This window comes from Empidonax traillii, unplaced genomic scaffold, assembly GCF_003031625.1.
Source record: "Empidonax traillii isolate 1590-97213 ecotype Southwest subspecies unplaced genomic scaffold, ASM303162v1 scaffold196:size3368384, whole genome shotgun sequence".
Taxonomy (NCBI): Eukaryota; Metazoa; Chordata; class Aves; order Passeriformes; family Tyrannidae; genus Empidonax; species Empidonax traillii.
In genome coordinates this window covers 352,600-369,080 of record NW_020955389.1, presented here as the reverse complement: position 1 = coordinate 369,080, position 16,481 = coordinate 352,600, and the positions used below count along the sequence as shown (strand labels likewise).

Genomic DNA, 16,481 nt, shown 5'->3' with positions numbered 1-16,481 from the left:
AGATGTTATGTTCCATAGTGATCATCATGTCATTGTTTCTATTTCTTGCATGTACAGGGAAGAGGATTATCCCTCACCAGATTTAGCTGGGTAGGTGATGAATGTGCTTTCAGTAACAGCCATTTTATTTACCAGGCCAAAGCATATCCTGCTCCATTGCTCAAGCTGCTGCAGCAACATAATTTTGTTTTGTCTCAATTTTGCCATTTTGCTTTTCCTGTTCCACTTTCCTCCCTCCTTCCACAGCACTTTAAGATGGGTAATTGTGTTGCTTGCTCTTATCCAGCAACTTGGCAGCTCTTGCAACAATAATTTCTTTTGCTTTAGCACAAAGGGAGCAAAATCCAATGCATGGCAAAGCTCTCCTTTAAGACTCCTAGAGGACTCATCTGTTGCATTTTTCTTGTGGACAAAAATAGGAGGGAGGGCTGGGATGGGTGCTTATTCCACAGTTCCAACTGCTCTTATACAGTCTGCAAAACTAACACTGTCACTAATCCAAATATTTTGTCCCTCCTTTCCTTGCAACCCCCGTCAGTAAAAAGTGATCTGCCTAAACAGCTACCAGACAAATTCTTTCCACAGTTCTCAGAACTAATTAAATTGTACTTCTCTACCACAGGTTTGATGTTATACAAGATGGCATGTAAATTACTGGCATGTAAATTTTAAGACAAAATACCAAAGTCTTCAAGTCATTAAGCTTTTTTTTCCTTATCAGAACACCACAAATTAGCTGATACGTTTGACATCTTAGAACTCGTGAAATTAAAACATTTTAAGTTTTGTCATGCAGGTTAACCTTCCAAGTATTCATTTTTTGATTATGAATTCATTTTTTACAGATTGATGCTTCTCTCAGATTTGAGTCTATTCAGATAATTCCCTAACATGTTCCTTCACTTGTATATTACATAAAAGACTATTCTATTCCAACAGCCTCCAAATTCCTCATTTGAGTATTACATTTCAGTGATCAAAAACAAAGATTACAATGTGCATATGGCAATTTGAATGTGATAATTTGCAATATACATGAAAATCTTTCTTTGCAGGGCGGTGAAGGACACAAGCCAGGATATGGAAGCGGAAAATTCTATGAGCATAAATCTGCTCACAAGGGACATAAGGGATCCTATCATGAGGGCCAGGGCACTCTTTCCAGAATCTTTAAACTGGTAAAGTACAACTGAACTTACTCTTAAGTACAAAAAGATCGAGTCCAGGAAAAAGAGAAGCCAAACGTCTCCAGAACCTGCCATGTTTGAAACAGCTACACTAACTTAAAGCTTCTGAAGTAACTAGATGTGTATGGGTAAACCAGGAGGTTATTTCATGGCTTGGTGACTACTTACATGATAGGAAACAAAGGTAAAAATACACAGTTAGTTGCCATCAGGAAAGAAGGTAAGTCCACAAAGTCCCACAGAGACCTGCACCAGGGTCAGTATTGTTATTGAACACACAAATGACCGGGAATACAGAAGACAAGTGAGGTGACACAGCTTACTGCTTCTAAATTATCTAGAATAGTGAAAATTAAAGCAAACTTATCAACTGCAGAATGATAGTACAGGGCAGTGCTGGACACATACACCTGGCTGAGATGCAATAACAACTTGAGCAGTCCTGCTTGTTCCCACTCCAGGTGGGAGAACTCCTACAATACGTCAGTACAGCAACTTGCAACACCACTTAAATCAGGCAAATTGGAAAATGTGTCATATGAAAAATAAACATTTGGTCAGATTATCTTTAATCTGATTCGGTTCACCATATCAAGTCACAGCATAGCTCCACCAACACAGCCAACAAATGAAAACAGAACAGGAAGAAAGGTCAGTTGTGAGGATTTTTCATATTCTGTGTCAGGAAACAGACACATCATATCCACTGGCAGGTACCTTGATAAAGACTGTATTGTCCCTCAAGGGTACTAAAGCATTCACTCATAACAAATCACCTACTGTACTAGTGCCACATGAAGAATGCACCCAGCAGTCACCTTCAAGTCAGAAGGTCTGAGATCCCAGTCTCAGACTCTTGCTATTCCTCTCTGCAACAGGAAACATAACAGCACCTTCACCTGTAGCAAAACCCACATTTTAATCTCTTATATGGTTTAGGTTACGTGTCTTCCATTGTAGAGTTGTTTTTCAAATATACGCAGCACCGAGTGACAGCTTGAAAACTTCAAGGAGGTAGTACAAATTCTTATGTTGCAATTTAAGAAAAGGAATGAGCTCTTCAGAGGCACAGGTAAAAATCAAATGTTTACCTTTAAAGTCTAATTTTCACATTGCACGCTTGTAGTTTTTAGTGGAGTTTGGACACATCAATAATTCCATTGCTACATACTAAAATTATTTGTAAAATTTCATTTGAACATCCGAAAATACTCATTAATGATATCTCAAAATTTATTATTCTCTTTTTGCATAATCATCACAGCTACTTTAGCTTGGATTTATATATATCTGAGAGATAAATATACCAGTTCTACTTTTTAGATAGTCTTTTCCCAGCCATTATAACTTTTGGAATTAATGTCAGAGTTCTATTCAGGCCCATTTGATTTAGACCCATTTTTTACAGCAGGAGGCATTAACAACTATTACTTTACACAATTCTGCAGTCTTTGACAATATAAAAGTTATCCATTCTTTCAGATACCTTTGAAAGCCAACTACCTAAGGAATTAGACTGATTTTTCCTTGAAACAGTTCTGTAAAACTAAGAAGGCAGTGCTGAAAGATGAGAAGAATATAAATAAAGTCCCAAAGTACACACATACTTTTTTTTTTTTAAGTAAACAGTTCAGACATCACCTGATTACAGTAACAATCACCACACCACCTCATGTTTGTGGTCATACGCACATTTTTCATGATTTTCCTAAAATAGTTGGTAAAGCTAAGGGACAAGATACTCTGTTAGCGTAATCTTGAGTTCCAAAGAATGAAACTCCAAAATTTTAGCTTGGACCATCTTTGCTATAAACCCACTTCTTTTCTCAATTACAGGTTTATGAACTGTCACAATGTTTTTCTTCTAGTTTGATGTTTTCTTATTATTTGTAAAAATAGGCCAGGCTTCAGCCCTTTTATCTTTTCTTAGCTTCTTTTTGTTGTACTTACTGCAGATTGATGTTTTTCAATGAATAGCCCCAAATACACATTAACTTTTAATTAACCTAATTCTGTTCTTCCCTCCACAGGGAGGCTCTGGGTCCCGACCTGGATCGCGGTCTGGTTCACCAATTGCTAGGCGCTGAAGCTCTACGATGCCATTCAAGGATCCTGTACTCTGCTTCATAGTATAACTGCCTTAAAATTAGTAACAGCTGCCACAATTACCTAGATAGATGCAATCCATTACTTAATGCCAATTAGGTTCTGCATGCAGTACATTATACAAACTTCTATTGGCAATCCCTGACCAACAGTTGAATGAAAGGAACATAAAAAGTAGCTTTACTAGATGTTTTCCTTATTTTATGTGAAGTAACAAGATCTCTGACTTTACTCGCTCTCCTTCAGGATGCCCTAACTGTATGCTGGACTCCATTATTTCTCCCAAGCACCTAATTTGAGCTCAACTCTTCTGGTTTCGTTTTAGTGAACATCAGAATTACAAATAAAGAGTTATAATGTCTTGGACACTGAGCACTGCTGTTAATGAATTTCTGAGACACTGCTGTTAAAAAAACCCAACATGTGCAGAAGTTGTAAGGACTGTTTATCCAAATAGTTTTTTTGATTTTTTTTTGGTTGGTTTTTTGTTTTGTTTTAATCTTCCTTCTCTCACTCACAGAATAATTTATTTTCGTAACAGGATTAGGCAGTCATGGAAAGGTTTACCAAACACTGGGAGTTCAAGGTATGTGAAATGGGGGAGGGGGCAGATGTTGCAGAATCAATACGATGCAGAGCAATAGCAGTAAGGAAATTCTTTCCATGCCATGAATTGCTCATTGCATCCAAACCATTAGAATTAAGAGTAGATGAGGGAGAGAAAGAGGATTTCAAATTTGAGTTAGACTAATGTTATGAAACAAGGGATATTCCCAGAGAAACATCTAAGATTGCACAAGTGACCACTGGATGTCACCGGTGCTTCACGTAAACTCTGCTGCAATAGCATTGATTTTGCAGTGCAGTAAATAAGTAAATACATAAACAAAAAAGTCTAATTTCTGAAAGAAAGCCCTTCAGTACTGGTATCTCAGGTAGTCCTGCACATCTCATGCTAGAATTTCAAGTCTTTCTCTTGGTATTGCAGCAGTGTTGTATTTGATCAGCTCATCTTTTGCCTAGATGCCTCTTAAGGGCAGTGCACCAAAGCAAACTCATAGTAAACTACTGTGAACATTTAACTGTTGTACTGTAGTTGCCTCATAGAAATAAACTGTAGCTCAGTTAGATTTAGACATTAATTGTTCATGAAATACTAAAATGAATGTGTGGCGATCATATTTCCAACCACACTTAGGGAAATAAAAGGCTCTTCTGAATTGCACTGTTTTATTACTTAAACTTACCATTTCTTCAATCTGTCATCTAAGTGTCTGATTAATTATTTTATTTTTTTAGTTTTAGCCTATGCATTGTAGACTACAGTTAGTGCTTCCTAGGTTGAAACTGCATTCCTAATAAGTGCCCAGTGAAAGTTACCTATAAATATTTATGTTAATTGCATTTCACATCTAAATCTATTGTAGGTTTAAATCAGTGTCCATTAATATGAAGCAATGGAAGATGAGATGACAGAAAATACATAGAAACTAAAGAAAACACAACTGCCAAAATCATTAAGCATACACACACGTATTACATCTTCTATTACCTACACTGGTTGCTATGTGTATTTTTCTATTGTAGCTTCATTCAGATGTATACTCTGCAACATAATAGTTGATTTAATTTGAATACGTATTGTTCTTATAGGAACACAGCTTTTAAATATATTCATTATTGAAATAAAGTAATCAACTTGAAACTTGGGCCAGTTTTGTTTTTTGCAGAGGAAAAGGTCATATATGAAGGTCTGTGTTATGAATAACGTTCAGATACTACAAAATGACACTTTGGGACCCAGCTGCCTGCATACAGGCTTCTAGTGCTTAGCATGGCCCAGAAGGCTAACAATAGGACATAAGACTTATGGAAGGCCAGTGTCTGTGCAGTGGCAGCTACAGACCAGGGGGATACTGCAAGGCATAAAATGTCTATGAACAGGCAATAAAATCCTGCCCTTCATGAACAAGCGTGGTGCAAATAGCCTTCAAAAATGGGAAAGAATATTTAAGGTAAAAAACCCCTGAGAAACACATCTTTCAAAATACTGCACTGTAGAACTTCAGAATTTATCCATAGCTTCTTACTTGCCTTTATCACCCTTGTTTCCCCCACAATCACCTTTCCCAGAGGCTGAAGGTGTCTGTTTTGGATTTACTTCGTATAGTAAAAACAGGTACAGTAATTGAAAGCGTTATTTTACCAATAGGAGTCTCTTAAAAGTGACTAAAACTTAGACAGAAATTTATTCTTTTAATTACTCCACTAGTAGTTTTGCTGAAAAACAGCAGTTTAAATGGTGATTTGATTTGTAACCAAAAGGATTTTTCCTGAAACAGGAATGCACAACCAGTATTAGGGAGAGAGTAATTTCATGTACTGAAGGAATGAACATAAACCAAAAGATATTCCGAGCAGACACAAGCCAAAAAGCCTGAGGCTAGTGTAAGCCTACTACTAGATCAAACCAGAAAGAACAGGGGCATTCCTATGCACTGTTCCCTTACCCACTACACAACATGGCTCTTCAAGCAGGTCTCAGAACAAGAGTTCTTCTCCTTCCTTAAATAATGCATCTACTCCAACACTGCTTTTGAAAACACCAACCTATCAGTTACTGTGTCTGTATTTGTACTGAACATGAACACATACACTACTTTGAAAACCTCCAACTCAGTCTTACCAAGGAACCTGGGCTATACAAACCTCTGTTCACTTCATGAAGTGTCCATTTAAACATGGCATCTTTTTACTCACAAAATCTGCTTTTAGCATGTGCTCACTGAGCATCACAGAATCACAGAATGGTTTGGGTGGAAAGAGATCCTAGTTCCAAACCCCTGGCTGTGGAAAGGGACACTTTTCACTAAACCAGGTTGCTCAGAGCTCCATCCAACCTGGCACTGAACACTTGCAGGGATTGAGCATCCATAACTTCTCTGGGCCACCTGTTCCAGTGCCTCACCACCCTCATAGTAAAGAACTTCTTTCAGACATCTAATCTAAACCTATTCTCTTTCAGTTTAAAGCCATTCCCCCTTGTCCTGTCATTACGTGCTCTTGTAAAAAGTCCTCCTCCACCTTCTTAAGAGGCTCTCTTCAAGTACCAACTACTGCCAATCTTTACTTCCTAGTAAAGCAATCCCAGCTAGAGCAGACTGAATGCTTTCAAGCATTCAGGAATAACGTTCCCATTATGAATTTGCATCTGGATGTGATCAGTTATAAATCATCTTCTGTCAAACTGAATTTTGCAACCTCTGGAAATCATCATCCCCTACACAGCAAATCAACTCCAACCAACTTTGCAGTACATTTATCCAGTATTCTCTGAATTAACTGGTTTTATACATAGTACACACAACACAGCACATTTTACTATATTATAACAGATGTCATGAGGCCAGACAATTGTAAAATATAATATCTTCCTTAAACAGCTGAAACACTCATGGCTGGCTGGAAGGGAAGGCACTGCTGGAAGAACTTCTTTCCTTTACATCTAATATCCAGAGATGCACTTCTGGTAAACAGAGTTTTTAGAGTCTCCTAGAATCCAGAATCACATGCTTAAAAAATACACGAAACAGAATTTGGAAAAAAGTAATATTATTTAGCATTTTTTGAATTAAATATTCCACATAACAAAAGTGTTATTTTCATGTCACCAACTATTTAACTTATATACATATGCCAAACAGTTAACAAAAGAATTAAGAGATGCCCTATCAAAATCAACAGCCATTTCTTGCTTCAGCAATCTGAAATAACTAGTTTATATCAGAGACAAAGTATAGACAATATTTACAGAAAACGGCTTTCTGGATGTGAGAACAATTATCTTTCAGAAGGTAAATTAAAATCCAGCTCTGTATTATAGTACAACATATCCACCACTGATCTAGAAGTACTTGTGGCAACCAAACAGATGAACTTCCTGCAACTGGGATTAGTATTTACAAAATATACTGATCAGCCACACAGAGGCTCATATAACTTTAAATATATATATACATATACAAGCACACATATATATATATCTATATATATGTAACATATAAATAAAATTCAAAAGAACAAGGCAAAAATAAGAAAAAAGCTTCTGTCTTTGGAATGTCTAAACGACAACTATGTTTTTACTCCAGTGTTTCTTTGTTACGAATACACTTAACAAGTGGCACCTTTGAAAGCATTACATAGTCAACTAGGTAGTTTTGCTGGAACAGTGACTTAAACAACAAATAAAAGTAACGTATTTCCAAAGTTCACAAAGAAAATAATGAGGAATTTACAGATTCAAAATGATAACTGTTTACAGCACCAGGGAACACTGTATAATATAGGTGACATAGTGTGCATCAAACTTTCTCTCTGCTAACACAAAACTGTACGTTTACTTCACAGATTTAATATATGGCTGTGTTTTCCACAGATACTGAGATATGTACCTGCTGATCCAATACAGCAAACAACAGAAGAAGCTTTTATTGGAACCTCTTCTTGTTTGGATTCTTGTGAAATAATTATTGCTGAGTTCAAAACCTCAGACTTTTACCGTAAAAACTAACAACTGTCTGCCTCTGTGGCTGGAATGGAAATAAACATGCTCCCTCTCAAGGGTTTAACTTGATAAAAGCCATGAAATCATGGTATTTTATTTTTTTTCAACGAATTCTCAAAATGTACTAAAAAAAAAAAAAAAAGCTTTAAACAGCAATACAGCATTTTCCTGTGCCACATAAGAAAAAAAAAATTGAAGGCAAAACCCCACTATTTTATACTGCATGCATGCATCAACTCTGCAACATTTTGTTTCCAATGTCAATTATTTCCTTAAATACGTGAAAAAGAAGGCTGACGGACAGTTTCATGATTTTCCCATGAAGTTATTCTTCACTTTCATTAAAAATGGGAATAATTCTATTCTGATATAAAGTTCCAGTTTATTTTTAAATAGGTATACTGGCTGTGAATTCGAAGATGAAACTGTATACATTATTACCTGAGTTCACAGATTCACAGACAACTTAGCACAGATTAAATGGTGTTTTCCCAATATTCTTCTACAAGCTTAAAAAAATGAATTGATCTTTTAGGTAATTTTTGTAAATATTAGAAAAACTATAATATATTATTCTATTGTTAGTATTTTCAATGCTTGAAGCTTTAACTGTAAAATTTGAGTCCCAGAAACATTTTTAGATTTCAAATTTTAAAGTGTCATCGAAAAACATTGCCTATACTTTGCCATTCATTTGAAGATTCTTGTACCACTTCTTCTAAATTCAGAGCACGACTAATATCTTCCCCTTCTTGTTCTTGGTGACTAGCAGGTTCTTGTACAGGACCTACCAAGGTACAAGAGGAAAAGGCAAGTGAGTATGATTTGATGTACAGTGCTAGAAAAATGCAAATATAGCATTTGAGAACAAAGGAATCATGCTGGGAAAGGTATTACACAACAACTTCAGATAATGTAGATTTATCAGACAGTCTTTGAAAAATTAAAAACAATCTAATATCATTGTTTTGCTGGAATAGTTTTTGAACACTGTATTTCTGGACACAGAGCTTCACATAAAAAACAAGGAACCAAAAAGGCAACCAATCACTCTTTCGAACTGAATTTTTGGATTGTGTGTGTAACTATTAACTCATTGGCTGTGGTCTTTGGCTATTAGTGCTTGATTCCTCGGTAACTTAAGGGAGGTATTTTGTGCTTTCTCAGTAAAGCACATGCCTTTCTGCACTCACCAGTACTACCACTATGCTACGTACCAGTGTAACCATGAGCCCGTTTCATATGCAGTTTCATATTGCTTTTCTGTGTAAATCCCATTGCACAGTAATCACATTTATAAGGTCTCTCTCCTGTGTGCCTTTTCATGTGGACTTTAAGAGCACTCTTCTGGTTAAATGCTTTTTCACATAGTGTACACTGAAATGGCCGTTCCCCTTATAAAAGAGAAAAACATATTTAATAATTTTTCATTTCAACATTAAAACACAGTTCAGAATTCAGCATAAATCATCAAGATGACCTAGAAATGAAAAAGACATGACCTTTTTCTTTAAGACCTTCTCTAAACAGTGTCACGCCTCCATACTGCCAGTAAAAATCCCAAATTAAATGTCAGAATACTTACATAAGTACTAAATCACTGATATTATCTTTCCTATCCAATTTATCAGTAAATTATTTAAGAGGTGCACAAAAATCATTTGACTTTTCTGTACCCAAGGAAACCTTCAGCTTTTTACATCATTCAGAGTAATGCAGATAAAGCAATGTTCTAGAATTAACAAAGCTGACGTCTCTAAGAAACTAAGTCAAATATGTTAAAAAAAGAAGTGTTCTGCTAATTCTATATGGGACCTATGTCCTCCTATGCCAACAGCTACTAGTGATTCTCCCACCTTACCAAAGCATTGATCCAAATCTGCCATAATACTACTGATTTCTAACTATAAATGCACAAATGTATTAATTTTAAATATTTTTAAAGTTAAAAAATATCTACTTTGCAAAATCAGACCTTTGATTAAAAACTCAACCCCCCAACCTCTTGAGATTAATGAAGGACACATTGTATGTCATTAAGGACTTCTAAAAGCACTTTCTCAACTTAGAAATACATTTTGCTATTAGTCAGTTCAATAAAGCACAAGCAGGAGTATAAATACTTTTCCACAACTGTTCTTAAAGGATGAATTTCTCTCTCCCCTTCATTCCCTGTATATTAGTGTTCCCACAGGCACTGTAGCTTGCATGCCAAATCCAGTTTCTCAGACAATCAATAAAAGGTCCTTTAAAGCACAGAAGTTTCCCTTTTTGTTTGTTAGCAACTATTTCACTAATTTGAAGTGAAATCTAGGTTTCCTAAAGTAATTTTGATTCAATTTTTTTCTAATTCATTTAAAATTAACAGCCTTTCTTTTGTTGTGTAATGGGTTACCACGTGGCTTTTGGGTAGAACTGGGAGCATCTACTTCCCTCTAATTTCAACATTTCTTCAAACCACTCTTCGTTGGTAAATCTTAAAGTACAAGATATTTAGAGTTATTCAGAGAAATAATGCTTTTTCCTTCTGACCACTGATTCAGTAGGTATTGCCCATTAGACATGGTTAAGAACATATAATCAAGAGAGAAACCACACTTCCTCACAGACAAGGATGGCACCTTTAAGAAAGCAAGTCGGTTTAGCTTTACATTAGCCTTTCCTATCCTAGTCCATAGTCCTATCATATGGATTTACCTACCGTTGTCTGACAGAGTTGAAACAGAAACATAAATATGAATTTAGCAAGGTTTGTTACAAGTCCTTCCAAATAAGAAAGAATTTTTCCTATGATGGTGCAGATGCATAAAGGGACTCTGCTCTGTTCCCAGACTTCCTGAAGTGCTCTTTGCCCTTTACAATGGGCAGCACGAATCAAAGCAGGGAGAATGGAAATTGGCTGTCTTTACTGCTTTCTGAATATTTTGTGGTACTCTTAACTAGAACATTTCCTTTTTTAAGAGTCCGTGTTATTTAGGCCATTTATGCAGAAAGCAAATTACTGTGGAATTCTGAAGAATTTTAATCTCCTTGGATTTTAACTCCTTTCTCTTTTTGCCTATCCCCAGTATGACCAGAATGTTCCTTTCTACCACAGTAACAACAAAACAGCTTGATGTTGGGGAAAGAGAAAGCTCTGGCCGAGTCACTGAAAGAGTTATCCTTTTGTGGGAGTCCCATCCAGCTAAAGAGCAACACAGACAGCTTTACCCATCCTTTTTAACTCTAGCAGCCATGACAGCTCTTTCTTGGTAGCAGTGACAGGGAAAAGAAAGAACTTGTTTTGGAGAACCAACTCCTTTATTTAGAACCCATGTTCTTAAGAACACTGTTCTTCAGGCACAGAAGGTGACAGGGAAGGCAGCTGGGCTAACATCCGTTCTCAACATCCATTCTCAGGGCAGAAGCTGCAACCTGAAAAGCACTTACATCACAGAAAATGTGATGGCTTCCCAAGGAGAAGCCAGCATAATCTTTATTTATAGATTACCAGTTGAAGAAAATACTTAAGTGGAAAAGAAAACAACAGATTAAAAGTGCTGGCATTAAAAACAGATGAACTGAGCAAGTAGCTCAATGACAATGAAGTACTGGATACCGCGGTCAGTATCAGCAGTCAAGCTCGTTCCTTGTTTAACATCACTGAGTACACCCACTCATTTGCACGTTCTTCTGTATGCTTGAAGATGATCATATCTTAGTGTCTTTACATCATTTTAAACAATGGCTTAAAATATGCTCTTATTATCCTGTTTCAAAGACTGGTAAACTTTTACATACAAGCTCATGCACTCACATTACCATTGCAGTACTGCCAGTCCCAAAATACAGATAAGCTTAGTGAAGCACCATGAGATTTCAAGTCTGCTGTTCCTTCTTTTAACTTCCAAACATTTTGGGTTAGAAATTTATTTTGTTTTTTTTAAGCTTAAGCTGGTATTTAAATGCAGTGAGCTGAAAGCATAAGCAAGGACTCCAAATATAACACCCATATATTCATGAGAAAATCCTGTGAGATAAAAATAATTTCTGTTGTTACCTGTGTGAATGCGACTGTGTCTCTCCAGCTGACTTGGCTTAGCAAAAGCTTTTTCACAAGTATCACACTTAAACACTCTAGGCTTCTGGGAGCTCAGTGAAGGTCCAGCCTGATGGGTTTGCATGTGCTCCTAAGCCAGTATAGAAAAAAAATACATTTCAGGCCATTAAAAAAAAAGTCAGTGTTTAACATAAAAAATATATATTCACACCTTGAAGACAAAAGCAGAGGATCTTAGTTATCAGTAGACAAGCTGGAAGAAAATGGAAGCCTGCATTTCTTTTTCTTTTAAATGAGAGATTATTTTTGTATATCAACTCTTTACAACACTGATGCATCAGTATCTTTACATTCGCCTTTGGAAAACTCCACCAATAACTGTATGTTTTGGTTTTTTTGCATACATTAGTACCTTCACTATTTATCTGAAGCAAAACAGAATAAGCTGAACCAGAACTCTTGAAATGTTTTTCTCACCTAAAAAGAGGTGAGAAAACTCACAACTGTGAGTTTTAAGTTAATATATGATTTTTTCCTCCTCTCCTCTACAAAATCCATCTCCCTCCTTGTCTGATACATAGGTATTCCTCAGCACCTGAATTATTACCACTGTAAAACTGTACAAGCCTCAAAAAGGGGACTATCACAACATACATTCATACACAGCCACACAGTGCCAAGATGCAAATAGAACCACTTCATAATGAACTTTTAATTAAAAAAGAAAAAAAAAATCACTAAGGCCCTTATAGGTAAGATAGCAGAATGAGGATATGACCCATTTTACCTTCATGAAGAAGCATTAATAACAATTCTAACTTCAGGGTTTTTAATTCACTGATGCTGGACCCAGAAGACTTGCAACTTTAGAAGAGTATCTTATGATATCTATTAATTTTTTCATTTAAATATATTTATTAATACCAAGATAGAATTCAAATTAAAGAAGAAAGCAAATATATATATTTAACTTAAAAAAAACCTAATCAAGAACTGTTTGTGAAACAGTACTGCAAATACTTGCCCACTTTCTAAAATGTGTGCGGATATTCTTTTCTAGTCTTTTCATAACAGACTAAACTATTAATTAGTCTTTACTATACCTAAACAACAAGCCTTCTTGATGTCTATGAAGTCCTATTCCTCACTCCACGAACTGAGTCAAACTGTATCTGCAGAGTTTGTTTACACTGAAAAATCAGCGAGACAGTTACAGGGAAGAATATTATTACCATAGTAATTATATACTATAGTATTATAGGGAAATAATATAAGGTCGTCTGAGAAAAATCAGAGATTTGTAAACCACAGCTTATATGGAAATAAAAATCTTTTGCTTTTATCTTGTTTATTACCTCCTGAAGCTTTGAAAAGGTGGAAGCAAACTATGGCCTACTCCAGAAAAATTAACAGAAACTGACTGCTTCTTTCTTCCACCACAAAACATCCAACCCCAAAACCCCCAAACCTCCAAACCCCAATAACCCCCCCATACCATTTTCTGTTTGAAAGCAAACAAGATAGCATTCAGATAGCCACCATAAGACTTTGTCATCTTTCTCTGCTCAGTTTGTGATGCAGTTCAGGTCCACTGATCTGTGAATCTCTTATAATTTTCCTGTAAAATATATATACTTCTGAAAAGAGTTCATGGGAATAAAGTGCTCTGAAGGTCAAGCACCTCTTTATAGACATATTTAGTATTTCATTGACTGTTCATGTGACATTTTATAAGTTTTTTTGTGTAACTCTCATATTCATCAGCTAGGAACTACCTTGGGGTTCCAAACCAGCATTATCTAATTAGGAAGTAAGAACAGGAAACCTTCTTCGAAAGGGCCCTTGGCCCCTCACACATGCATTGGTATGGCACTCACGTCCACCCTACCTATCCTGAAACATTAATTGTAAGCACCTATGAAAGATTGGCAGAAAGTTCATTTCATTCCATTGTTTTAATAAGATAACAGTGATGTTTTAATTTCATCTTAGAATCATGTCTCTAATTACTATCTACAGTCAACCTGCAGATATTTCCACAACATACTGATATGGAATTGGACAGTTTAGTCCAATGTACATGTCTTAAGATTCTCCTTTCTGAAGCTGTAAAATCAGGGCAGTCACCCACATCAAAAGGGGAACTGAAGTCACTGGACTGAAAATTTTTCACACTGGGGACAGGGTGGGTGGTAGGGGTGTTCATACATAATCTCTAAAGAGGGTTTTCTTGTGGATAATTGTGAAACTGCTAGTACTGATACCTTTGGAAAAAAACACATACAATTAAATACTGGCATCTAAAGACTGATACCCTTACCTCTTATTTGGATTTTCTGAAAAGCCTGAAGTCTGGCAGTGCCCTTAATATTTCTGGTGATCTCCAGAATACTATCAGTATAAAATGAAGACCATGAGTAAGAGATCACTGAACCCTTCCCAAAACCCTAAGCCAAACCCCATGGTTTCATCTATCTTTGTTGAATTTCCTGTTAAAGGCTGCTCACAGCTGACATTGTGGAACACCTTAATGAAGAAGAGTCTGATAATGTGTGGAATTTGTTTTAGTACATGGTGATCCAGTGGTAAATCAAACTGTCCTTTAAGACCTTTAAGATCAAAGCCACACATTAAACCAGCACTTTTAAGTCTACCATTAAACTATGTCCACTAAGCCATTGTGCACAGTGCCACATCTACATATTATAATACTTTCAGAGCTGGGAACTCAACCACTTCCTGTAAAGCCTGCACCAATGCTCAACAAACTTTTAATGAAGAAATTTTTCCCAATTTAGCCAATCTAAACCTCCCTGGTACAACTAAGGTCATTTCCTCATGTCCTGTTCCTTGTTACCTTGGAGAAGAGGTTGACCCCCATCTGCCTACACCCTCCCTCCTTTCAGGTAGGTGTAGAGTGATAAGGTCTACCCTGAGCCTCCTTTTCTCCAGGCTAAACAACCCCAGCTCCCTCAGCTGCTCCTCACAAGACCTGTAATTGACACCCTTCATCACCCTTCCCTGGACACTCTCCAGCATCTCATTGCCTTTCTTTAAGTGAGGGACCCAAAACCAAACACAGGATTCGAGGTGAGACCTCACCAGTGACGAGTACAGGTGGATGGATGATCACTGCCTCGGTCCTGCTGGTCACACTATTTCTGATACAAGGCAGGATGCCATTGGCCTTCTTGGCCACCTGGGCACACTGCTCATGCTCAGCTATTGTTGACCAGTACACCCAGCTCCTTTTCTACTGGGCTGCTTCAAAGCCTGTAGCATTGTTGTGACCCAAGTGCAGGACCTGGCACTTTGCCTGTTGAATCTCATATCCTCCACATCCCTTTGCAGAGCCTTCCTGCCCTCCAGCAGATCAACACTCCCACACAACTTGGTGTCCTCTGAAAACTTACTGAGAGTGCACTTGATTCCCCTTGTCCAGATCATTGATAAAGATATTAAATAGAACTGGTCCCAGTACTGAGCCCTGGGGAACACCTCTTGTGACTGGTCACCAGCTGGATGGAATTCTATTCAACACCATCTCTGAGCACGGCCATACAGTCAGTGAACAGTACACCTGTCCAAGCCATTGGAAGACAGCTTCTCTAGGAGAATGCTCTGGGAAATAGTGTCAAAGGCTTTGCCAAAGTCCAGGTAGACAACATCCACAGCCTTTCCCTCCTCCACTGAGCAAGTTACCTTGTCATAGAAGGAAATCAAGTTACTCAAGCAGAACCTGCCTTTCATAAACCCATGGTGGCTATGCCTGATCCACTGGCTATCCTGCAAATGCTACATGATGGCACTCAAGATGAGTTAATCCATAACCTTTTCTGGCACTGAGATCAGGTTGACAAGCCTGTAGTTTCCTAGATCCTGTTTCCAGCCCATCTCGTAGATAAGTGTCACATTTGTTAACCTCCAGTCAACTGAGACTTCCACGGAGTCAGGACTGCTCATAAATGATTGAAAATCTTTTGGCAAGCTCTTTTGACAGGTCCCTCAGCACGCATGGATGGATTCCATCCTGCCCTATAGACCTGTGTGTGTCTCAGGTCATGGACCATTTCCCCTCCCTCTACTGAGATGGCTCCAGTGCTGCACGCCCTGGTACAGGGACACTTCAAACAAGCTCCAGTGCACTCAGCACTTTGGAGCTGACTGAAGGGCCTTGCTAGTACATGATTCCTCAAACACTGGTGTGCCACTCACAAGCTTATCTCTAGAGAGACTGGTTTATCCCTTTTCCCCTACAAACTTAGTTTAAAGCTCTTTCAATAAGTCTCGCTAACTCCCCAACAAAGATCTTTTTACCCCTTTGAGACAAGTGTAGCCCATATGCAGCAGGCCACCAATCCATGATCAAAAACCCCAAAACTTTGCTGGTGATGCCAGTCTCAGAGATAATTATTGATCTGCTGTCTCTTTCTTCATCATTCCCTGCAATTGGAAGGATAGAAGATTACTTGTCCTTCTGATCCCTTAAAAAGTTGTTCCAAGGCCATGAAGTCTCTTGTGACTGCCCTTGAACTTCTTACTGCAACTCCATTGCTGCCTACCTGAAAAATCAATTGTCGATAAT

The 16,481-nt window shown here is 37.4% G+C and overlaps 2 protein-coding genes across 11 annotated transcripts in view; one reads left to right on the top strand and one right to left on the bottom strand.

Moving 5' to 3' along the window:
- MBP (myelin basic protein) overlaps positions 1–4,998 on the top strand; it is a 90,431-nt gene extending 85,433 nt beyond the window's left edge. Inside the window, exons 6-8 of the mRNA XM_027886833.1 lie at positions 58–90; positions 1,056–1,178; positions 3,218–4,998. Coding sequence (XP_027742634.1) covers positions 58–90; positions 1,056–1,178; positions 3,218–3,274 — 213 coding nt within the window. The 3' untranslated portion in view covers positions 3,275–4,998. The remainder of the gene's footprint in view (positions 1–57; positions 91–1,055; positions 1,179–3,217) is intronic.
- A 1,890-nt stretch (positions 4,999–6,888) lies between these two features.
- The window catches only part of ZNF236 (zinc finger protein 236), a 70,136-nt gene continuing 60,543 nt past the window's right edge, over positions 6,889–16,481 (bottom strand). For 7 of the 10 annotated variants that reach the window (XM_027886832.1, XM_027886821.1, XM_027886822.1 and 4 more), the window contains 3 exons: positions 11,897–12,026; positions 9,075–9,251; positions 6,889–8,644 (listed from right to left, as the gene is read on the bottom strand). In XM_027886832.1, coding sequence (XP_027742633.1) covers positions 8,517–8,644; positions 9,075–9,251; positions 11,897–12,026 — 435 coding nt within the window. In that variant the 3' untranslated portion in view covers positions 6,889–8,516. Of the gene's footprint in view, positions 8,645–9,074; positions 9,252–11,896; positions 12,027–12,182; positions 13,087–15,404; positions 16,459–16,481 lie in introns of those variants that run through there. The other 3 variants (XM_027886827.1, XM_027886828.1, XM_027886829.1) reach the window with 3 other exon arrangements.